The following is a 26,363-nucleotide window of genomic DNA, read 5'->3' on the forward strand; positions in this document are numbered from 1 at the left end:
ACCCTGCGCCCTAGCTGCCCCGGTGCTTTTCTGACCGGAAGAGCAATAAGTTTCATCATAGACACAAAGCTTTATCAGATGTAACTAATTTCCAATTGGATTGATTATTGAATTATAGGGTGTTTTAACTCATTTTGTAGGCCTTCCAAAATTACATGCAATCATACCTTTAGGGTAATTTTGAGTTACTTCATAAACTGCACCAGATTTAGAAGTGAAACAGGCTATACCCAGATATGGTGATCCTGAAATCAGATCACACACTGCAATTGCATTTGTCTAGTCCAGGAAACACAGGACATCTAGTTGTGCTTTGTGAGACCAGAAACTTTTATAATCAAGTTATTGACACATATTAGGATGTTAACTTGTTTGTTGAGTGAAGGAATAGAATTAAAACAAAACGACAGGAGGAAGAGGAGGGGAGTATCTCTTTAAAGACTATAGACAATGAAGTCACTGCAGTTTCATTTATAGACTGGGGATTCTGATGGCTCATTGCTAGCTGGTAAAAGGATAAATGTGAGCATTGTCTCCTTGAATAAACTGAAAGTGAAAATCAGGTTAAACTTTTGGGGTAGTGTAGTATTTCTCTACAAACATACTATGATGAACTGGGATTTATATCTGTGTGCAGACATTTCTATGCATTGCTTCCCAGAATCTTTCCATCAGCTCTCTACATCCAGATATATGTCACTGCCCTCCAAGGTCATCTTGCCCTTCATGAGAAGCCCTGCAAAATAGAGTTGGTACCTAGCTGGCTCTGCAACTTAGTTAAAAACTAGAGACTAGTATTCAGTTCCAACATATTATAGGTGATTTCTCAATGAAATCATTTCATGTATATGCACATGTATTCTTTTGTCTGCTCTTGCATGCACCTGCATACACATATACATGCATTGTCAGGTATACATGTGTGTGCATGTTTGTGTGTATTCATTTATGTGTGTGTTCATGCATGTGTGTGCACTGATGTGCATGTGTGAGTGTCTGTGTGCATGTATGCATGTGTGTGTGAGTGTGTGTGTGTGTGTGTGTGTGTGTGTGTGTGTGTGTGTGTGTAGGTCAGAGGTCAACTTTGAGTATCTTCCTTTACTGATCTCCACTTTGGTTTTTTTATACAGGATCTCTTTACTGAACTTGATGCTTGCTGCTTTGGCTAGGCTGGCTAGCCAGCAAGCCCCTAGGATCTACTTTTCTCTACTTCTGTAGCACTGGTGTTAGGTGTGTCCTTCCGTGCCTGGTTTTAATGTGGGTACTGAGGATCTGAAGTAACAAGCACCTAACACACAAATCCATACCTCATTCCCTCAGATGATTTTTCAGTCTGACATAATATACTTTCCTGTCTCTAGTCTTTCTCAATGTCACCACCATGAAGGCAAATGTTAGAAATATTTTTTAATCTGTGTTTTTCATTTGGATATTTAATTTCTATCAAAGATTGGATTCTTTTCCCATTCTTGTTCTCACAATTTTCAACATTGATACTGGGTGTGTGAAGACTTTCAGCACAAACCAAATAATCTGCTCTCCAGTGATGAACAGCTGCATGTCTTCCAACTGAACTCTAACAGCTCTCTGATACTAGATAACATCACCTCATTAAGTAATGGTTCTTTGTCACAAGTCTACCCCACTTCAGATGGCAATAACATGCTCCAGGTCTGACCTATGCTTCTGATTGATTTGGTATAACTCAGAATTCTAATCTCATGTCCACCACAGCTTCAGGAGTTGCTCAAAGTTATTCTTACAGTATCCCTGCTGGGAAAACATAGCCCACACTATATGTAAAAGGGCAGGATGATATAGCCTCAAATTGGTAGTTGTGACCAGCCACAGCTACATGATGAAAAGAGGAGCACTTATCTTTGCCCTATGTCCCAGTTAAAGTAACACTAGCAGCTGAGAAAAATAAACCCTATCTCAATCACTGTCTCCTATATTCCCAGGATCTATGCATTGCAAATAAACACCTGCCATTTGAAAGCTAAATCACTCAGGATGCACAGTTCAGAACTGCATCTATACTCTCTACCCAGAACACTACCCTCAAGTGTTACCCTGAAGATACACCCTCTCACATCTTAGTTGCACCTCTCATAATAGGGAAAGGTACCTTTACAAATCTCTCTGATGATGTTTTATGTGGAGACCTGATCATACTTCTTGTTTTAGTTAGGTTTTATGTCTATTGCTCTAAAATTCTAGAATTTCTTTAAGCATAAGAGCTTTTAATGCCTACTAAAAAAAATACTGCTAGCCCATAATATAAATGTTTTTATTTCAATTAATACTGACTGCACTGTTGGGTTTTTTTTTTTAGGTAATTTCCTCAATTACATTTCCAATGCTATCCAAAAAGTCCCCAATACACTCCCCCCCAAGTCCCCCACCCACCCACCCCCACCCCTTNGCCCTGGCATTCCCCTGTACTGGGGCATATAAAGTTGGCAAGTCCAATGGGCCTCTCTTTCCAGTGATGGCCNACTAGGCCATCTTTTGATACAAATGCAGCTAGAGACAAGAGCTCTGGGGTACTGGTTAGTTCATAATAATGATCCACCTATGGGGTTGCAGTTCCCTTTAGCTCCTTGGGTACTTTCTCTAGCTCCTCCATTGGGGGCCCTGTGATCCATCCAATAGCTGACTGTGAGCATCCACTTCTGTGTTTGCTAGGCCCCGGCATTGTCTCACAAGAGACAGCTATATCTGGGTCCTTTCAGCAAAATCTTGCTAGAATAAATAAATCTGAAAAAAGAATAAAAATGCTACATGAGTATAGGAATGGCCAAAACCAACAGTGCATCCAGCACTCCAACTTCGCCCAGTCCAGGATGCACTGTTGGTTTTGCCCATTCCTATACTCATGTAGCATTTTTATTCTTTTTTCAGATTTATTTATTTATTTTATGTATTTGAGTACACTGTTTCTGTCTTCAGACACACCAGAAGAGGGTATCAGATCCCATTACAGATGGTTGTGAGCCACCATGTGGTTGCTGGGAATTGAAGTCAGGGACCTCTGCAAGAGCAGTCAGTGCTCTTAGCCACTGAGTCACCTCTCCAGTACATATTTTTATTCTTTAAAACAGTTTAAGTAGTAACCAGAAGTTGAGTAGCTACTTCCTTCAAACTGAAATGTTTTCTCCTCGAATGAGTGACCTTACAACATAGAAAGTAAATTAAATTTACGAAGCTCAGGAAGAAAACAAAACTCACAAGTCTCAAGATAATCCTGAAACTTAGGAAATACATAAAGCCCCTTTTCAGAATTAAACAAGCATTAACAACAGCTATAGAAAGAGAATTACCATCCACCCGTGCTGCCTGCAAGTCATATGGACAGCTTCAGAAATGCAGCTTTCATTGAGTCCTCACCAATACTGAGGTAGGCTCCTCGGACATGAAGTTGCCTTTTAATCATCTACACTCCTGTAAGGACCCCTCCAAAATTCACTGATTCATTAAGCTAGGTCTATTTTGTTGGTCTAGCATCTGTGCCCTATATATAACAATGAATATTTGTTTACATCTTACAGGGAAAGCCAACACAAGATAAAAGAAATTTCAATTTACTTTGAATAGAACATTTGAGTAATAGTTATTGGTATTATGTTTTTTTTTTCAAGAATTTTAAAATTTTGGGTTTTTTGTTGTATTTTCAAATGTAAAACTTAATTACATCCTCTAATTTTTCAGCTTTCTAGTCTCAAATATGTGTTGACTATAAAGAAATGTTTTCTATTAGATTCTGTTCATACAGATTTTCTGGCTACTACTCCCTAGAGGCAATTTTCTTTTTTCTGTGGCTAAAAATAATGCAAACATTTATAAACATATTTGTTTCAGTTAAACTTTGTTTCCTGTGTTTACATTTTCCATGTGTTTATGTTTCACAATGACAGCTTGTTGAAACAGAGGCTGTCCCATCTTGCTTATGCAGTAAAAGTGATTTGGGTGATGTGTTTCCTGAATTTCAATTTGTTTGCCCTCATGAAATTTTACGTTGAACTTGATCTGACTTAAACTTTCCGTCTCGTTGACTGGAATGACTATTTATGACTGGTATCTCTACAGTGAAGATTTCATATGGTTATCATGGGCATTTCATTTACATTAGTTGTTGCTCTCCTGAATGCAAAAAGAAGGTAAAATGTTTATGGAGTGGCCTCTGTGCATAAGGCTTTTCATGTAAGAAAGATTTGGTTTCCCTAAAAACAGTATTTTTTTTCCTCATTATGGATGTATATTCACAACAGAGGTGGCCATGAGCTGCAATGACGGGAAAAATGTGAGAATATCTCTTGAGTTTATACTTTATCTCCAGAAGATCAGGATCACAATGTAATAAGCTCACTACTTTATAAAGTTCAGTGTGGCTTCGGCCACAATTATTTTTTTCTCCAGTGTCCAATATTAGAAGGAAACAAAAATAAAAATAAAAATGCTCTTACTATTATGTATTTCCATCATCCTAAGAGAGATGGTAACTCATAAGGGAAACCACCTTGTGGATGCTCCTGTCTTCCCAGGAGGGGTCAATCACTGAAGCAAGCCACCCCTGCCCCACCTTTCACAAGGCGTTTGATGAGCACTAACAAGTAATGATTTACATTTGAGCTTACTGCTTTAGAAGGTGCTGCCTCAAAACAGGTCCCTCAAAACCTCCCTTAAATATTTTAGCCTCTCCTTGGACTCTTAACTTTGTTACTTATTTGTTAGATTGTTTGTTTGTTTATGTCCCAAAAGCTGCCCTTCTCCAGGTCAGTCCCAAACAGAATCCCTCCCACCATACCACCTTCCCTTCTCCTCTGAGAGACTGAGGCACCCCTGGGGACCCCCTCACGTTGGCACATCAAGTTTCTGCAGAATAAGGTGCATCATCTCTCAGTGAGGTCAAACAAGTCAGCCCTGTTTGAGAACTGATTCCAGTCAAGTTACAGCTTTAGGGACAGCCCCCCACCTGCTCCATGTGTTGGGGGACCCACATGGAGACTGAGCTGTGTACTATATATGTGCCAGGGGCCTTGGTCCAGCCAGTGTATGCTCTTTTGGTTAGTGTCTCAGTCTCTGAAAGCTCCCAGGGTTCCATGTTTATTGACTCTGTTAGTCTTCCTGTGGAGTGCCTAGCCCCTTCAGCCCCCCCCCCCCAACTCTTTCATAAGAGTCTCCAAGCTACACCCAATGTTTGGCTGTGGTTATCTGCATTTGTTTCAGTCACCTGCTAGGAAGAGCTTCTCGAAGGACAGTTATGCTAGGCTCCTGTCTGCAAGCTTAACAGAGTATCATTAATAGTGTCAGGGATTGGTGCTTGCCCATGGAATGGGTCTCAATTTGGGCCAGTCATTGGTTGGCCATTCCTTCTGTCTCTGCTCATCTTTGTCCTTGCACATCTTGGGGACAGGACACATTTGGGGGTCAAAGGTTTCATGGCTGAGTTGGTGTCCTTATCCCTCCACTGGTATTCCTGCCTGGTTACAGATTCCATATCCTTACTTTTAGGCATCTCAGCTAAGGTCATCCGCATTGGCTCCTGGAAGCCCTGCTCCCCCAAAATCCCTGGTCTCTGGGTCTTCCTAGACTTCTCATCCCTGGCAGCTGCAGATTTCCCTACATTCTCCTGTCCCTCTGTCCCTCTGGCTCTCTCTCCTATCTGTACCCATACCCCATCCCTATCTCCCCATTCCCGTCCCCATCCTCTCTCCTTCCCTCCTGCCTCTTATGACTATTTTATTCCCCCTTCTAAGTAAGATTCAGTCATCCTTACTTGGGCCTTCCTTCTTGTTTAACATCTTTCAGTCTCTGGGGTGTATCTTGGGTATCCTGTACTTTATGGCTAATGTCCACTTATCAGTGAGTCCATAGCATGCATGTCCTATTTAAAAATGGGGTATAGAGCTGAACAGAGAAATCTCAATAGAGGAATTTTGAATGACTGAGAAGCACTTAAATAAATGTCCAACATCCTTAGTCATCAAGGAAAAGCAAATCAAAATGACCCTGAGATTTCACCTTACACCAATCAGAATGGCTAAGATTAAAATCTCAAGTGACAGCACATGCTAGTGAGGATATGGAGAAAAAGGAACACTCCTCCATTGCTGGTGGGATTGCAAACTTGTACAGTCATTCTGAACAACAATTTGGCCATTTCTCAGAAAATCGGAAATAGTCCTACCTGAAGACCCAGCTATACCTCCTGGGCATGTACCCAAAAGATGCTTCACAATATCAAAAGGACACATTCTCCACTATGTTTATAGCAAATTTTATTCATAGTAAGCAGAAACTTCAAACAACCCAGTTGTCCCTCAACCAAAGAATGGATACAGAAAATGTGATTCATTTACTCATTTACTTACTATTCAGTTAGTAAACACAAGGACATCATGATTTTTGCAGGCAATGGATGAGCAGCTTTCACACCATCTCCTCACCTTGGAGTGCAACTTTCAATCAGATTAGTTTTAGAGTCTTTTTTCTCCATCTATTCTTCAGCTCAGGGCAACTAAATTCCATTGAAAACAAGCTGACTTGCAGACTGGATGCCAGAAAGCTCATCCAGTAGTCTTGTTTCTTGGCAGGATTACCAGAATCCTCTGGAGACTGGAAACAATGTTATTCTGAAAGTTATGAGCTCATATAATAGAAGTACTTAGAAACTCTAATGAGAGTTGTTGTCTCAGAGGTATTTTCGATGGTTATGATTCAAATTGTGTGCTGGGGATAAGAACAGAAATAGAAAAACACAATTGCTTGCCCACTGCTTTTAACAGAGGTGGGCATGCAGGGCATTTCACGGCATAGCCCTTCCTGTAATTCCCTCAAGACTGTCAGGTTGAACTCTAAGAGAATATTATCACCTTTCCTGAGTATGCACCTGCATTTCAGGCAGGAAGGTTTCTGCAGTTCCATGAAGATCTGAGGATACAGGATCTGTACCAACTTCCAGCTGCTTCCTCTTTGAAACCCTTGGGTTTAATGTTCAGATAAGAAGGGTGCCTGACTTTACTTTACTACCTAAGTACTCCCAGATTTGTTAAAGCTTCTGGGTTTTGGCCTGCTCTCCCTCTGTTATTACTACTCTTTATTAATCAGGAAGAGAAATCAATTGTCTTTATGGATGCTGAATTTACATGGTCATTAATCTACATGAATAGTAAGTAATTTCTACATTGTGAGCTTGGATGAAATATGTGAAGTAATTGTCCTGCTCAACAACAATATAGTAGAAGAGTAGGATATGTTACAGAGTAATGCTCCATATCGGAACAATTAATATATGTTGGTGATTTTATAAAGGTTACATTTAATTCTTGTCACCACTGTCAAAATACCTGATAAACTTATGAATGTAATTTTATTCCAATAGAATATGAAACTAAATGAATGTCAAGTCTATGTCTTAAACATACCTTCTTTGAACACACCTTTAAGAATGTATTTAGAAAAGCAGATCTATGCTGAAAAATAAATACAGGTTAAATCATCTGATGTGTGGAGGATGCGTTTGTGGCATGTGTATGGAAATCGACAGATGTGTCTGATCATGGGGCAAAGTGAGAAAAGAACGAAATGTCAAGAAACTCTAAATGTCCTGCTTAGAAAGTTTTGATATTTAAAGTTTACCTTTATATTAATATCTTTGTCCTGAAGATATTTTTACAATAAAGTATTCATAATGCTGGTTTCATCAACCTGCCCTACTTTTCCCATAATGCTTGGTGCATAGGATACTACTCGATAGAGTCATCCATAAGATGAGCTGGCAAAGCCTCTCTTTGTTATAGTGCAAGCAAGAAAACTAATTCATTTTCTGTTCTTTCTCATTGCATACAAGTAACCAGGCTTCTATTTGAGCTGCACAATTGGTAAACAACAGGAAGTCATGTGACAAATTCTGTCTGGCCCATGTCTGCAACTACAGAGATGAGGCAGATATCTATCAAACTTTGAGATTTGCCTTTCTAAATATGAAGTGTTGAAGTGTTGAAGCTTTGCTATACAGAAAAAAAATCATGTCTCTTACTTAAATATTTACTGTAGAATGTTTAAGCCATGAGATGTTATTTTAACTGGATAAAAGTTTGTCAACTTATACATTTTTAAAATCATTCATTACATGCAAATATATATACATGTGATATACATTAATATATATATCATACCCGAAATTTATAATTGCAACTGGAATACATATATCAGTGGGAAGTCCTTGTAGACATCTTAGTGATTAGTTTCAATTAATTATTTTTAATTAGATATGTCAAAAAGTTATCTAATAAAAATATAAGAGAAGTAAATATTAAACTTAAGTGTTTAACATATTGTAAACTCTTGAGTCGATCTTATCAAATACTAAGGATCTTTAACACAGATCATAAGAAAGTCATTTTATGAGTTTTAGGGCTTTTTTTTCCTATAGAAAGAAAGAACTGATTTAGCATAACTGTTAGAGACTATATCTTTAAATAAATTAGATTTCATAAGAAAACAAAAATTAGTTATTTTCTCCTTTATTTTTGTATCTGTCACATAACGAACATCTGGAATACAAAATAACCAATTGTTTTCTACTGGTGTGGAACATGTGTGTTTCAAGACTGAAACAATAGCGCTAACAACATGCTAATACATCTGACTTCTCCATCTTTCTGTGTCTGGGTTTAGTAAAACACACACACACACACACAGAGAGAGAGAGAGAGAGAGAGAGAGAGAGAGAGAGAGAGAGAGAGAGAGTACAATCCAGTATTTTTCCATGCCTTATGTATGTACTCAGTACTTAAAGTTTGAGTCTTTCATTCTAAAAAATTCAACTTTAACCTTATATTGAATGAGCAGGTTATGCATGAAATTTTAAAAATATATATTATTTAGATTATTTTCAGTGAATCTAAGTTGGTTGTGTATCAATAATGCTTCTATGAAGGTAGGCACATCCTTAGTTTCCATTAAGGGAACTATTTCTTTACAAAGTATGGTAATAAAGGGGTTGTATTAGTCTAGAGTCTGTTCCCTGCTTTCTAGTTCTACCTTTGGAAATTTTCAAGAAGAAAAAAATTCATGCTCCTTCAAAGCACAAGTGCATAGAGCATAAGCTATAATATCTAAAGACTCTTTATTTCAAAGCCAAGGTATAACTGAAACACAAGCAGAGAATTTTGTTAATCATGTAGGGTCACCTGTTCAAGAGAAGGGATCATTACCAAGGGCTGAAAATGATGTGAAATGACAGTTAAAATAACTAGTTAGAAACCCATCCAACTAAGGTGATAGATGGCCAGTCACCAACCTGTCCATGTGCAGTGCAGACATCCTATATTCTTGCTTCACCTGGTTCCCTTGTCCCCTCTCCTGTAGGTCATTTTGCATAAGCTGTGAAATGCTACTTCATGGGCATGGAGTCTATACTCTACATCCATCTCTGTCCAACATTTTACTCTTTATCCAGCAGGTATTTTATGAAAGTAGATAATTTGAGCTCACTGATTAGTCAAATCCTCCAGCCCTGCCTCTGAGAGATTACATTTAACAGCTTCCCATTTCTGGGTCATTATTGTTATCAGTTATTTATGGTTATGTAATTTTACAATTGTTTCTTTAAGAAATCAATTCTGTCTCTGATAACAATTTTTCAACAAACATTTAACACCCCTTGCTGCAGATGACAGTTAAACTAGGGACTAGCCTAACTCAGTGTCATTCCTAGCATTGATTATTGGAGAAAGTAGCTGAGCTTCACATTATTTTGCCCAGGAAATAGCTCTAGCAAAGTTCTCATTAAAATCCATGTTGTATTTCAACAAGACTTAGTAAAGAAATGTTGGTCCAAAATCAAAATCACAGGGTCAGTTTTATAGACTATTTTAACCCTAATTTATCCATTCAGATTTCTGTAAAGTAACCAACTGAATTATCAACTTGCCAATACTTTTTCAATTGCCTACTTACAGAGACTATGACAATTCTTGATGCTGAGGTCATCTTGTTCTTTTGTTGTTGTTATTTGTCTGATAGCAACTTATTTCATTTGGAATTTCACAATGGAAAGTATTGAATTAAAGTAAAACGAGTAGGAGAGCAAGATGACTCTGCGGGTAAAGGTGCTTGCTACCAAGCTTGTCAACTCAGGTTCATTCCCTGGAACCCACAAGGTGAAAGGAAAGAGCCAGCTTCTGAAAGCTGTTCGTTGACCTCTGCACACAGACATGGTTCAGGATAAAGTAACAAAATGCAACCATTTTGTAAGGTTTGAAAAGAAAAATAGGATTAGTATCCTTCTGCCTTATTTTCACTTTAGACTATTTTTATTCTGCTAAAATCAAGAAGGGGAAGTCGAAACAGATAGTGCAAGAAAAACTCCAAATCATGGACACCCTTCAAATCCATGATAGTTTATAGGAATACAAAACTTGCCTACTTTACACAGTGCTAGGCTTATAACACTGTTCGACCCAACACAAACTGCCCTATTTTCTGTGTGTAGAAATATGAGTATTTATCAAAGCAAGAATTTATCCAAGCAAATATACATATTTTCATTCGTTTATAAATAGGTATAATCTATTTTAAAATGAAATTATAATTCCATATAGAACTATAATTAAATATTATTTCTAGTAACTACTTCCTCCTCATAGCATCACATTTGTTAAACTTCTATTCCAGTAAGACACCAGTTATTTTTGTCCATAAAGAACTGCCTTTATACTCCAGTTACAATTTAAATTTTTGTAAATCACTATTTGAAAATTTGTAACAATAACCTGATTTCTAACAAAGCAATCTACAGTCTCTATTTTTTCCCTGACATAAGTATACTAAAAACTCCAGTATTATTTCTATGGCCTAGTAACTTTCTAAAAGAGTGGCACACATGAAACTAAGCACTATATCATGGTATTTTTGTTCATATAGGTTTGGTAGTCCTTAATTACATCAGTGCCAGTGGTTCCAAGTCTGTAACTACTGACATATTTCTCCTCTGAAAATTGGATGCCCACACTGAAATGTGAGTAAATTGACAGGCAATGTTACTATTTGATAACTAATATTTAATTCATTAATTTACCAAATAAGTTTCTAAGAGTATATTTTAAAATTATTTCACACCAAAAACATCTGACTTGTGGGGAAAAGATGTTTTAATATAATTGCATCCCCTAATACTTTCTATCTCTCCTTCATAGGAAAAAAAATGAAAGAAAATCAGACAATGGTCACAGAGTTCATCCTGCTGGGATTCTGTCTTGGCCCAAGAATTCATGTAATTCTTTTTGCATTGTTCTCTGTCTGCTACATCTTTACATTGTTAGGGAATGGGTTTACCCTTGGGTTAATCTGCCTAGAGCCCAGGCTACACTCTCCTATGTATTTCTTCCTCTCTAATTTGGCCACTGTTGACATTGCCTATGCCTGCAACACAGTGCCACAAACACTGGTAAACCTCTTGGATGAGACCAAGCCCATCTCCTTTGCTGGATGCATGATGCAGACTTACCTATTTTTGACATTTGGGAGCACAGAATGTGTCCTCCTTGTGGTGATGTCCTATGATCGATATGTTGCCATCTGTCACCCCCTACACTACACTGTCATCATGAACTGGAGAGTGTGTACCATCTTGGCTGCTGTTTCCTGGATATTTAGCTTTCTCCTTGCTCTAGTCCATTTAATTCTCATCCTGAAGCTGCCCTTCTGTGGACCTCATGAAATCAATCACTTCTTCTGTGAAATCCTGTCTGTCCTCAAGCTGGCCTGTGCTGACACAACACTCAATCAAGTCGTTATCTTTGCAGCCTGTGTGTTTGCCTTAGTGGGGCCCCTGTGCTTAGTGCTGGTCTCCTACACACGCATCCTGGTGGCCATCCTGAGGATCCAGTCAGTGGAGGGACGCAGAAAGGCCTTCTCCACCTGTTCCTCCCACCTCTGTGTGGTAGGGCTCTTCTTTGGCAGTGCCATTGTCATGTACATCGCCCCCAAGTCCCAGCACCCTGAAGAGCTGCAGAAGATCCTTTTCTTGTTTTACAGTTTTTTCAACCCCATGCTGAACCCTCTGATCTACAGCCTGAGGAATGCTGAAGTCAAGGGTGCCCTTAGGAGGTCACTGTGCAATGTAAACCATTCCCAATTGGTGTGATATTTGGACCACAAGTCTTGGTATTTTCCTCTAATTTTGATACACAAGTATTTCCTAAACACAGAAAAAGTCACTATTTCCTTCTTAGCTTTGTTTCCACACCCTTTCTTGTAATTTGGAGAAAAAAAATACTACATAGGGTATATCCATTGGCTTTCCATGAATGACATTTTATCAAGCATGATTGGTTTTATTTTGTTGAACTTATTTAGCTATGAAATTAAATCATATTTTAATTCATTTTCTGGGTCCCAAATTGAAATACATTTTATCAAAATTCTAATTACATAACCTCATGATGAATTACGTGTATCATAAGATTAAGAAGAAAAAAAGCTATATCCACTGACTCCCACAGCCCCATTTAGAACTTTCCTAGTCTCTTAGTCACACTTGTCTATTCTATGAATTACACAGCAGCTTTTGCAAAACCCACAGATACTGAAAGAGCTTTAATACCATTTATACATTTGGTAGTCCATGGTTTATTAGTAGCTAATAAAGGGGTAAGAATAAGCATTGTCTCTGAATACATTGATAGTGAAAATCAAATTAAACAATTTGGGTAGTTTAAAGATTCTGCAGATGATGAGCTATGATTTATGCATGTCTACAGACTTTCTCTGTGCATGGTTACCCAGCATCTCTCCATCAGGAGCTCTACCTCTGTTGGTCCAATTGCCATGGACCTACCTATGAGGGTCACCGTCCACTTAAAGCATCTCTCATCTCTGACAGTAACCTTTACAGGAAGAGGCAAGTATCTAACTGGCTTTTCAGCCTGGTAGTAGTTGATCTTTGCTGATTTGACCTAGTTAAGCAATGCTTGACTAGAAGTCAATCCCCAGAAATCTCAAGGAGCTTCATATGATTTATTTCTTTCCCGTCTTGAAATGGAATGGACTTTCATGTTCAGAATCTTGCCCAATGTCATCATGATGACAAATGTCCAATGTATTGAAAAGACTATGTGTTCTTTATTTGATGGTTAATTAATACTTTATCCACTTTTAATAAAGATATATAAGTGAAGGCACAGAGAGTTTATCACTTACTGAGTGTCAGACTCTACAGCTCACAACTCACAGCTTTAAGGGCTGTCCTGAAGTTCTCAGTATTTACCATTTTACTGAGACATTAGCCACATTTTCACCCTCTATGCTGTTTCTGATTATCATGTAGTCATCTACTGTGACACAGAGGACATTCCACAATGGAGGAACCTGAAATTGTGTACATTATTATACAAACATGCCTTATGCCCACAACCACCATAAACACTCATGGAGGTCCATGCCCTGCTAGCTCAGTTTCATGGGTGAGAACCCCATCCCTTGTATGACAAGTAGGATTTGGCACTCTAAGATCAAGAAAGCACTACCAGAAGACAGAAACACCTCACAGAATGAGATGGACATTTCATAGTTTTTCTTAAAGTAGCCTTCCATCAAGCCAAAGGAATTCAGTCTTAATTTTTGTATTCAAAACTATAATCATTCTAGTGGCTTTTACAGAATGAATGCTACCTGAAAGATTGGTGGCCTCCACCAGCCTAAGCATAGCAGTACTTAGACACCTTCCTATTCATTAGACACATGCCACTCTAAGATGTACTCAGTCCTTGACACATTTTTTATGGAGTGAATATCATTGATTACTCACATCTACCAGAGTAGTTACAGAGAAATTGAAAAACTGTTGGGAAATTAGTGACTTTAAGGTTCTTAATTATTATGGTGTATATTACTATTATTCATATGGAAGACTCAAATCCGTGAGTCCTTCAAATGGAATGTCCCCAATTACAAGGCCCTTTAGTATAGAATAGCATGAATAATGTTAAGATATCAGCTCTCATATCTTAAAACAAGAGAACAAAAAAACAAAAAAACAAAAAAAACAAAAAAACAAGAGAATGAAGTCTATCCATTGATCTCTAAGGTGTCACTAGCATGTGAACTTGTAACTATATTGCTGACCTGTAAGACTGTTGTTTGTTCTTTGCTAGGGACTATAGTCCAATATTTTTCATTGCATGATGTTTTATGCCTTCTGATCACTTGGAGAAATGACAAAAATATAGATTTGGATTTGATGGCTCTGAATAGGATGTGCAGACACTCAATTTTTAATCATCTCTCCTGTTCTGCTGATGGGCTGATCCATGGACCATATTTCAACTGTTTCTACTGTAGACTATTTACACATGAATTACTATTATTCTTAGAAAAACTAGGAGGAAAATGAGAGTTTGCCTGTGTTCTCCAAGGGCCTGACAGCTGAGCTGTGTCACCAGACTGCAGGGAGGCTTTTGTTTTCTCTATGAGCTTTGATAACAACAGCACTGTTTAATTTGCCATTTTCTTTGTTTTATGTGGTTGTTTCATTTTCATGGGGCAGTTATTTCTTTTGTTTGTTGTCTCTGTGTACTGGCATCACTCACACCAGAAGAACAGTGAGGAGTACAATCTATTTGGATCTCAGAACATTCTGAGAGCTAGATAGTGACATCCTATCAAACAATGGAGAAAAATCAAGGTGATTTTTTTCTAATTTTATGTTAATAACCTCAGTATTCACACTGAGACATGGAGAGTTGTTAAGAGGATTCCCCAGAAATTAGGCATCCTGTTCTCTGGTGAACACCAAAAGGATGTTGTCTGAATTAATTCTGACACTATATACTGGGAGTGTCTGACTGCATGAGTTGAATGCTCAGTCCCACATGATGCCTCCATTTCATGGGACAATACTAAATCCCCATTTGGGACCTATACCTCATACTGAATAACTATAATCCTAGATTCTAATTGCATATCCACAGCCTTAATATGTTGTCCATATTTCTTCTGCTTATACCCCTAGGTAAAAACATGACCCTTGGTAAAGATAAGTAGGCTAGGATAGGCAAGGCAACACTAACATCTAAAACAAATAAACTGTCACACACACTGCCTTCTTTGTTCCCTGATTATATACATCTGTAATAAATATCGCCGGGCGTGGTGGCGCACGCCTTTAATCCCAGCACTCGGGAGGCAGAGGCAGGCGGATTTCTGAGTTCGAGGCCAGCCTGGTCTACAAAGTGAGTTCCAGGACAGCCCGGGCTATACAGAGAAACCCTGTCTCGAAAAACCAAAAAAAATAAAAAAAATAAATAAATAAATAAATAAATATCTTCCCTTTGAAATCAAAATCACTCAGATACACAGTGAAGAACTGTACAACCATTCCCCACCCAAAATACTTCTCTCATGCTACCCTGAAGAAACACCCCCAATACCTTAGATGTTCCTCCCACAGTGGGGAGATGTTTCTTTACAAATCTCCCTGGTTGAGAGAAAGAACCTGGAGTTGGATAGATGGAGATAAGGGAAGGTCTCTTTTCCCGAAGGGAGCAGTTAAGAAAGGGAAGAATATTGTCAAAATGTGTTGATGAAATTCTCAAAAATATTTCAAAAAACAATAATTTATTCTATTTATTCTCAACAATTTATTTTGAGCAGCTGTTACACATTCTCTATATGTTTTCTATTATAAGTTAATATTTTATATTACAGTTTTATGAGTATTGCTCCTTTCAATTAAATAGTAGGTTAACTTCTAGATGTACTTTATACATGAAAATTTTAAATGTCCATGGAAATCAAATAATCAGTGTTGTCAAATAATATAAATATTTTTACTTAAATTAATGCTGACTGCGCTGTTGGCTTTGTATTATTTATGTTTCTCCTTTTCTCTCTCCAGATAGTCAACACCATCAAGATGTGTGTAGGTAGCTACTTTCTCAGAATTGAAATGTTTCCTTCTAGAGAGAGGCTCAGAAAGTAAATGAAACTAAAATACTCAGGAAGTACATAGAACTCACAAGTTTCAGGAAATTCCAGAGACTTAGGAGATTCACAGGCTCTCTCCTAAGATTTTCTAGGTAGTAACAATTGCTATGGATACATTTCAAAGACCCAAGCTTCCAGTAAGTTATACAGAGAACTTAGGGAAACAACATGAGTTTTCACCCATGTTGATGTTGGCTTTTAGCAATGTAGTTGCATTTGAATAGCCTATGTGCCTGTGAGTAACCCTTACCTTGATTCATGTAAGCAACCCCAATAATTCATTGGTTCTCTAAGGTAGACTTAGATGCCCTGTAGCGCAACATTGTTCTTTTCTTCTTAGGAAAATTCACAGAGCACAATGGCACCTGGCTAGGGGGCCAACAGTAAAAAGAAAGCTGAGCAAGAAGGGTTGCATGGTTGCTATGTGAGTATGAGACTTCCAGTATACCTGCTTGTATACTGGAAAAGAAGTAGTTGAAGTTTTTCATTTCTTGAAACTGTTAGAATTATGAAATTTTTAATTTGCCTTGCTTTGCTTCAAACCTTTTTGTTTTTCTGGGCAAAATAACTCTCTCCTGACAGACAGACAGACAGACAGACAGACAGACAGGCAGGCAGACAGACAGGCAGGCAGACAGACAGACAGATATATATGTATAAATAATGATTTTTACTTTTAATTTATTTAAAATAGATTTTTATGTACTATATTATGATTACAGTTTCCTCTCCTTCTATGTCTCCTAGTTTCTCCACATCTCCACTCTCATCTGGATCCACCCCCTTTCTGTGTTTCATTAGAAGTCATACAGGCTTCTAAGAGATAATAATAAAATAAAATAAAATAAGATAAAAACTGACATATCAGAATAGAACAAAACAAGCAAGCAAGCAGAAGAGGCCAAGAAAAGGCACAAGAAACTGATATAGTCAGCAAGAAACACTCATTCACACCATCAGGAATCCCATTAAAATATAAAACTAGAAGCCATAAGAATCTGAATGGTTAAAAGACAGGAGAAAAAAAACAGAAACAAAAGCAAATACAAATGAATAAATAAATAATAAAAAGACAAAAATTCAAAACGAAAAAGCCTTAACACGATATTATGAGACAAGGAACCTCTAACTATTGCATTGCATTCATCATGTGTTGGTATCTACAGCTGGGCATATGGTTTACCCATAGAAATAATTTATTTCCACAGTGAGACTCCCTTGGAGAAACCTAAATTTTAATTTGCAAGTCTTTGTAAGTTGGAGACAGCTTCTGGGTTAGATGCTTCTCCTTTGAACTCTAGGACCCCATCTGTTGCAGAACCTGTGCATGCAACAGCCTCTGAGTTCACAAGTGTTTCTCTCCTGTGTGCTTAAAAAGGCCTTGGTTTCTTGGTGTCCTCCATCCCATCTGGCTCTTATACTCTTTCAATCTAAACTTTCACAGGGTTCCAGGAGCCCTGAGGGGAGAGGTTTGGTGGATCTGGGTGTATCAGGATCTCTCGCTTTCTGCATAACATCTGCCTGTGTGTCTCTGTACTGGTTCACATCAATGGTGGGAGGAAGCTTCTCTGAGGATTTCTGAGCAAGGTAGTGATCGACGAGTACAGCAGAATGTCATTAGGAGTCATTGGATTGACACATTTATACATAGAACAGCTAACATCCACATACAAGTAAATATATTCTGGCAACATTTGTTTTTTTGGCTCTTCTAAGTGGTTAACTAACTTAGAAAGATTTCTTTCTAGTTCCATCCCTTTACCTGTAAATTTCCTGAATTCATTTTTTTAAATGGCTGAGTAATATTCCGTTGTGTAGAGACAACAGAACTGTCTGAAGAGGAAACCTGAGACATAGGTCCCAGGACCCAGCAGGCTGTAATGGCAGAGAGGCACAAGGACATAAATTTGCCCAAGGCCATCATTACCAGGATCATCAAGGAGACACTCCCAGATAGGGTCAAAATCTCCAAGGAGGACCTAAGCGCCATCTCCTTTGCCACCAGTGTCTTCGTTCTGTATGCCACATCCTGTGGCCAAAGATCCGCAATGAAAGGAAAGCACAAGACTCTGAGTGTCAGTGGTGTGCTGTCAGCCATGGAAGAGATGAAGTTCCAGTGATTCCTAACACCATTGAGAGAAGCTCTAGAAGCACACAGGCGGGAGCAGAAAGGCAAGAAGGAAGCTGCGGAGCAAAAGAAGAAGAGGGACGAAGACAAAAGAGATTCAGAAGAGCAAGACAAAAGCAGAGTGGAGGCAGATGAAGATGAAGAAAGACTGGAAGAGGAGGAAGTAGACAACTGAAAGAAAAGAATGGTCAGACTGTGGCACCATAGAAGGGACCCTGAGATCATGAGATGTATTTAAGTGAAGCCTCTCCCTGCAAGGCAGAGCCATCTTCTGCACCACTGACCGAGATCAAAATAAAAACTGACCAGAAAGATAAAAAAAAAATTCATTGTGTAAAATACCATATTTTCCTAATGCACTATCCTGTTGAGGGCTATATAGGTTGCTTCAAATTCCTGGATTATATGAATAAAGTAGCAGTCCATATGGTTGAGACTTATAATGAAGTATCTTTTGGCTCTGTCTCCAGGAATGCAATAGCTGAATATTGAAGTAGATCTATTTTCTACTTCCTAAGGGACTTCCATACTGATTTCCAAATTTTCATGCTCTAAGATTTATAATTTTCAAAGTTTTCCTTACATGAATTGTAGTTTATATGGGCACAAAGGAGATGAAAGTTGTATAGAGTGTATCTGACACACAATGTTCTTCATAAAAGAATCAGGGTTTCGGCTTCTTTTTAAAACTGTGTTTCTTTTAATTCAGGCAGTGGTGGCGCATGCCTTTAATTCCAGCACTCAGGAGGCAGAGACAGGCAGAGCTCTGAGTTCAAGGTCAGCCTGGTCTACATAATGAGTTCCAAGAGAACCAGGGCTACACGGGGAATCCTGTCTTGGAAAACAAACCAAAATGAATATTTTTACCACACGTACATATTTTTGGTAGATGTGAACATGTCCTCAAATGTAGGAACACAAAGCTTCTCTCGTTTGTTTATGCTCTAATTACAAATATCCAGGATTACAACATAATGAATTCATTGATTTTGTAAATTTTGGAATGGCTTCAATGGGACTGTTCTCTCTCTACCCGATGTCTAATATCAAAAGATATAGAAATAAAAGTGAGGATGGTTTTAGATAGCAACTCATGATGGAAGCCACATTGTAGAGACTCTAGTCTTCCCAGGAAGTTATGAATCACTGTATAGCATCGGCTCTCCTGGAACTCACCCTCTAGACCAAACTGCTCTAAAACTTAGAGATCCTCCTGGCTCTGCTTCACACATCCTGTAGTTAAAGGGATGCACCAACACCACCTGGTTGTAAGAGAACTTTTTTCTAATCAGTGATCTACATTGGTGGTTCCTACCCTAAAAGGCACTGCTAACGATTGGTCTCAAAGGGCGATTCTGGGATACCATGGCCTCTCCTTGAACCCCCAATCCTCTTTGTTCCTTCTTATGCTGCCCCCACACTATCTGCAATTTGGATTGTGACTTTCCTTCATAAGTTTTTAGGGCCCTAACTTCTCATTTCTACTCATTTCTCCAGATTCCATCCAGGAGAGGCTGAGCTTCAGAGCAGATTCCAAAAGTTCACTCATCATTTCTACTTCTTGACAACTTCCCCAGAAGCATCTTAGAATGAAGATAATGGAACAGGAATTATGACATTAAAAAATATCAATCACTATTCATGGATTCTGATGGGCGATGTTTCAGAGTTGTCTCTTTATCTATGATTCTTAACTGCTTGTCCTGATGGGGATGGCAGCAGCAATAGAAAGTGATAATTTCTTGTGTTTGCTTCCCACAGAGGTAGTTATGCATGATGTCTCCTGGCCCCGCTCCTCCAAGGAGACTCAAAAGCTGCCAACTAAGCTGAGCCCTCAGAGAATAAAATTTCCTTTCCTGTGGGTTCTGCTGCGTTTCAAGCAGGAGCAAACCTGAGTGTTCTACAGTTTCCCAGAAATTCTGCAGGAATAGCACCCTGTACCAGCCTCCAGCTGCTTCTTTTTCTGATGTTCTTGGATGTTAATGTGTGAGTCAACACGAGTAACAATGTTAAATTTAGTACAACACATATTCTTCCCAGACAGTTGAAGCATCTTGTCTTTGCTTAAGTCTTCTTCTGTTATTGCTACTCTTTATTTCTATATAATAATGAGAAATAGATTGCCTCTATGAATGCTAATTATACATGCTTATTCATATTCTCTGCAAATAATAATTTCCATATCATGGCTTTACAGGAAATGTGTAGAATAACTTTTCTACTTAACAAAAATTATAGTAGAATTTGTTACAGGGTGATGTTTCCTTTCACTGAAATTAACACATACTGATTGTTTCCTAAAGGTTCCATTTAATTCCTGTCAGTCCTGTTAAAAATACATTTGTTTATTGCATTGGACTGTAAAAGCCAAATACATTTTATGTTTATCCGATCTCTATATGTCATATAATTTTCAAGACATATCCAGGTACCTAGAATATAGTAAATAAGTAGGTATGCATGTTATATTTTCTGGAATCTAGAGGATGAGTTTTGGTGAGGGGAGGGAACTGAGGTGTAAGTGGGTGTAGGAAGAGGCAAAAAGAATGAGATTCTCAATAATTATTTAAATCTTCTGTTTAGTAAATTTTTATGTTTAATATTTATTCTTTTATGTCTTCTCTTAGCTCTGAAACACATGATTACAACAAGGTCCTTATATCATTACACTCCTCAGTCTGTTGTATCCTACTACAGTGCTGGGTACACGCAGTGCATGAACCAGATGATTAACTAGCATTCAAAGATTAGTGAAGATATGATCCAATAAGACTGACCTCCAGTTCTTCCTGGCATAGAAAAAATCATTTACATCATCAATTCAAGTTATCCTCATATGATAATTTGGCTATGTCTCTGTCATCAATATGGAAGAAAGAAAAGTAATGGCTTCTTCCCTGGTAGTTTTAAGTAAGCAGTTGAGATAAGCAACAGAGGAACAATGGGGTGGCTGTATGAATGTTGCTTTGCCCATTCCTGCTATCATAGAAAAGAAATGGATAGTTCATCAAACTTGAGATTTACTTTTTAAAATATGATTCATTGCAAGTGACGATAATTTGTTTATCTATAAAGAAATGCCTTCCTTATCTTAGTGCTTTAGAGTAACTAGATCATTTCTTAGCCATACCAGTTGGAAAACTTTTAATTTCTGAAGTCATATGTACACAGAATAATGTATGTCATCATAATAATTCTATAATTTACACTTGTAACTGGAACGTGCTTCAAAGTGAAGTCCCTGTGGCTCCTGGAAATGTAATGTTTGTTTTCTAATTAATTGTTTTAATTAACTTTAGATACATTTCATTGAAATCAAATGAAAAGGATTATAAAGATTAATATATACTAAATTCAAGTGCTTAACATTTTGTGAACCCTTTAAGTTATCTTATCCAATCTTAAAGATTTTAGTTTAGTATGAATCACAGCAATGACTTTTTTTCTGTATTGAAGGACTCATTTCCTGTGGGAGACCTGAACTTAGGATAATTAGGAGAAATTTTATTGTAAAAGAAACAAGACATCTTGAGACAACCATAGCTAGTAGTTTATTCATTTGTTAACATTCATTCATTTATTTGCCATTTAATAAATATATATCAGTTGCCAGATTTAGAAAACAAGCAAACCTGCTCCCAAGCTTTATAATAAACAATAAGCAACTCTATTAAGTGGTTTCTAATGTATCAAATATGTTAACTGTATTTCTTTTTTGCTATGAAAAACTTTACAACCTAATGTTTTTTTCTATGCATCACTTGTAAAATTTAACTTTATGCCCCATTCACATAGTCTGGTCCTGGATAATAGACCAAACTGAAAATTTCCTTCACAAGAGTATCATGCCATGCCAAGTCACAAGAGAACAAGGAACAAGACTTATTATCGAAATCTTATTTATTTGTAGTTTAAAATGTTACTCTAATGTTTGCAAAGAATTTTGCTAATTCCATCTCTACAGAGATATCTGCTCAAGAAAAGAAGTTATACCCTGCCAGTTGCTGAGGAACCTGAAATAAGAGTAAGAAGAGCTAGTCAGAGATCATTTTCACTCATGTTAATAACAAACATTCAAAGCCATCCATATGGACTACAGACATCCATCAGGTGGCTAGGATCTTTCTTCCAACTGGTTCCCTTGTCCCTTCCCCAGATGTCATTTCCTATTCACTGCCAAATACTGCCTTCCTTGTCCAAATTATACACTTGAAACACATCTCCTGTCTTCATTTTACACTGTGTCTCCACACAATATCTCATGAAACTGACTACACATGAATTCTTGAGTCATTTAAATCCACCTTCCACACATCTAGGAGAATACACAAAACATCAAGCTTTCAAATGGTCCTCTTTGAATTCTCCAGTCCTGTTTGCTGATGTAGTCTTATTTCAATATCTACCTTGTTATTCTCATCAGTTGCATGTGACTTTTATGAGAGTCTTTCTCAGAATGAAATTCTGTCTGTCATGCCAGTTTTCTTGGGAAACCCTCTTTAACATCTCCCTTGGTACTGATGTTAATTAAACTAAAGATTGTTCCAAAGCAATGTCATTCCTCTTGCTATTTAGGGAAAAGTTGAAACATGTATAATTATTGATGCCAAGATCAGCCAAATTTTTTCTACTTTAAATTGCAAATCCTTATGCTTTGGATTTCAAATATAGTGTGTATTACAAATATGAGGAAATAGACTAACAACAAAACCAGCCCACTTCTTCCTTATTTTTATTTCATGCAAATATTATTCAGAGAAACATAGAAAGGTGTTTAAATAAACAGTATATGGGAAATTTGCCTGCAAGAGTATTCATAAGGGCACTCATCAAGTACCCTTAGAAATCTTTGAGTGTTCATAGAAACTCCCATGCACTGAGTCTAGATGGCAATACATTTGGTGAAACAAAATATTATCCCATTTTCCTAGAATGTATTAATAATTCTGTGAATATCCCACTTGACTATTCAGAAAATAACTATACAGTGGTTATTGTCTGAGTTTCAAGGTAATGATACATATTCTGGATGGATATACACAAACAAATATGAAGGCATACAACACCATGTATCGTTGTCTATAGAAATAATTTCCACCACCTCCTTCCTCATCACTAACAATGTTTCAAATTCTATGCATACATCTATATGTTGCCTTGTGTTCCACAAAGGCCCTGAATTTTCTTACCCATCAAATGTCCACTTGCTGAGCAGACAACCCAATCATAAAAAAGTTGTTTTACAATTTTCTTTGAGTAAATCTTTGTAAGCACCCTCTAGATTTTAGTTATGAATTAGACACTTAAAATAAAAAATGTAAATTCTATCATTTTTTTTCTATCCTGGTATTATTCCAGACTTAAACGTCTTTTCACTACTTGATTTGTGTTCATTCCATGTTGCTGTGATGTTTGAATCAGAGACCTTGTAACTCTTTATATCCTCGCATGCATAAAACTCTGAAACAAACAATGTTTCACAATTGTTTTATGTATAGGGTTTACTAGAGTTCATAATAGCTCCTGTGTCAGTTATTCTAAGTATTTAAGCACTGGGAACATAATACTCTTTTAAAAAGTTGGGTGTCAGTTAAAACTATAATTTGTGCACAACTTTTTAATAATATGTTATTAACTTATTAATGATTAAATACATCCTACTGATGTTTACTAATATTTTTCTCATGTTGCTAAAATCTGAGATAAGTTTTAAAACCATATTTTACAAGAATTGAGTCTCAGTTCTCTGCATCCTCTTTCATAGTGAAATGGAGGAAAATCAGACCATGGTCACAGAGTTCGTCCTGCTGGGATTCTGTCTTGGCCCGAGGATTCACCTAGTTCTTTTTCTTCTTTTCTCTCTCTTCTATACTTTTACCATACTGGGTAATGGGACTATCCTTGCAATGATCTGCCTGGACTCCAGACTCCACACTCCCATGTACTTCTTCCTGTCCCACCTGGCCGTTGTCGATATGGCCTATGCCTGCAACACAGTGCCTCAGACACTCATAAACCTCTTGGATGAGACCAGGCCTATCACCTTTGCTGGATGCATGACACAGACATTTCTCTTTTTGGCTTTTGCCCACACTGAATGTGTGCTCCTTGTTGTGATGTCCTATGACCGGTATGTAGCTATCTGCCACCCGCTACACTACACTGTCATCATGAACTGGAGAGTGTGTACCATTCTGGCTGCTGTTTCCTGGATATTTAGCTTCCTCTTGGCTCTGGTCCATTTACTTCTTATCCTACGGCTGCCCTTCTGTGGGCCTCATGAAATCAATCATTTCTTCTGTGAAATCCTGTCTGTCCTCAAGCTGGCCTGTGCTGACACAACACTCAATCAAGTCATTATCTTTGCAGCTTGTGTGTTCATATTAGTGGGTCCCCTATGCTTTGTACTAGTCTCCTACACAAGCATCCTGGTGGCAATCCTGAGGATCCAGTCAGGGGAGGGACGCAGAAAGGCCTTTTCCACCTGTTCCTCCCACCTCTGTGTGGTAGGGCTCTTCTTTGGCAGTGCCATTGTCATGTACATGGCCCCCAAGTCCCAGCACCCAGAGGAGCAGCAGAAGGTTCTTTTCCTGTTTTACAGTTTTTTCAACCCCATGCTGAATCCCCTGATCTACAGTCTGAGGAATGCTGAGGTGAAGGGCGCCCTCAAGAGGTCACTGTGCAAAGAAAGTCACTCCTGGTTGGTGTGGTGTTCAGACCACAAATCTTGGTAGTTTCCTCTAATTCTAATCTTCAATTACTTGACATCCAGGAGTATTCACTGTCTTGTTTTATAATGTCTAATTACATAGGATCAAAATTTCAGGATTTATTTATTTATAACCTGCAGGATTTATGTCATATTCCTTAGCTACCTAGGAGATAAAATTGTGTCTGGTGTAATTTTTTCTTTCTAGTTGAACTAATTCTCTGTAAAATTAAATAATATTTTAATCATTCTCTGGGTCTTATTAGTTGAGTATGTTCATCAGTTTCTTAAATCAACTGACAAAAAGCATAAGATGGAACAAGCCATATCCAAAAACATATGCTCTGCATTCCATCATAGACCTGACAGTTCCAGCAACTACACTTGACCAGTCCAGGAATTATTTGGAGATTTCTAGACATTATGTACAGCATGTATTACTTCAAATGGAAATCACTGACATGTTGTGGAGTTAATGTGTTGGACTGAGTTAAGGAACAGATTTAAAATAAGAGGATTAAGAATAAGAAGGGAGGACAATATTAAAACCCCACAGAGAGCATTTAATCTTATAACCTGGAAGGCAGAAGCTGGAGAATCTGTATGATTTCAAGGCCAATATGGGTTTCATAAAGAGTTCCAGAACAGAGTTTCCTAGAAATCCATGCATGTCTCAAAAGAAATCAAGCAGTGAAACAAGCAAATAAATGTGGACATTGAAGATGCTTTAGCATCTTTTACAACTTAAGGGTGTTACCTGGTTATTTTTGTAGGTAGTGAATGAGGATAATAGAGCATTGTTCCCTTAAATGAACTTAAAATGAGCATCAGATATTTTGGCTGTATGAATATCCTTCAGAAAGATCTGGAATGATGAGCTATCATATATTTTTTGACCTGAGTACAGATAGAATAGATTCTCATGATTAAAGAATTGCTCAATGCCACCATGATGGTGAAAATCAGTCTTGTTCAAAAGAATGTGTGTTCTTCACTTTGACATTAACAGATAATAATTACTGTGTATAAATGGAGACATGGACACATAATAAGCAGCCATCTTATTTAATTACTTAAGAAGTGACCTTTACTACATATTGATAGAACTACTTATGGATCATTCTGAATAATCATCATGAAAAATGAATACTATCCTATTATTGGTCTTTCTTGGAAATGAATACTCTAGAAAGCAGTAAATTTTTGACTACCTCATACAATTTATCTCCAAAGTCCCCTTATCTTAACGATAATATAGTATCATGATCTCATAGTGCTATAATAGTATCATTGATTTAAATAAACTGAATAGATATCCTAATGAAGGACATGCAAAGTGAAGGACAGTATCTTTGTGGTTTAGTCTGGATGATGATGAGCTGAACTGGTTCTATAAGGCCTGATAGCAAAGGAGGTCTCCCTAAAAATTCCACCAGGGAACTCCTAAACCTGATAAACAGCTTCGGTGAAGTAGCTGGATATAAAATTAACTCAAACAAATCAATGGCCTTTCTCTACACAAAGAATAAACAG

General features: G+C 37.6%; 2 protein-coding genes and 1 pseudogene across 2 annotated transcripts; all 3 read left to right on the plus strand.

Moving 5' to 3' along the window:
• The first annotated feature begins 11,212 nt into the window (after nucleotides 1–11,212).
• Nucleotides 11,213–12,154, plus strand: LOC110296594 (olfactory receptor 2A1/2A42-like). The gene has a single exon (XM_021165300.1). It carries the CDS (start codon nucleotides 11,213–11,215, stop codon nucleotides 12,152–12,154), a length of 942 nt encoding a protein of 313 aa, XP_021020959.1.
• A 5,719-nt stretch (nucleotides 12,155–17,873) lies between these two features.
• LOC110296596 lies at nucleotides 17,874–18,296 on the plus strand (annotated as a pseudogene).
• Nucleotides 18,297–23,863: 5,567 nt separating this feature from the next.
• LOC110296729 (olfactory receptor 2A1/2A42-like) lies at nucleotides 23,864–24,907 on the plus strand. Its single transcript, XM_021165480.1, has one exon. The coding sequence runs from the start codon at nucleotides 23,890–23,892 to the stop codon at nucleotides 24,853–24,855; it is 966 nt and encodes a 321-aa protein (XP_021021139.1). The 5' UTR covers nucleotides 23,864–23,889; the 3' UTR covers nucleotides 24,856–24,907.
• Nucleotides 24,908–26,363: the final 1,456 nt, after the last annotated feature.

Source organism: Mus caroli, chromosome 6, assembly GCF_900094665.2.
Source record: "Mus caroli chromosome 6, CAROLI_EIJ_v1.1, whole genome shotgun sequence".
NCBI lineage: Eukaryota > Metazoa > Chordata > Mammalia > Rodentia > Muridae > Mus > Mus caroli.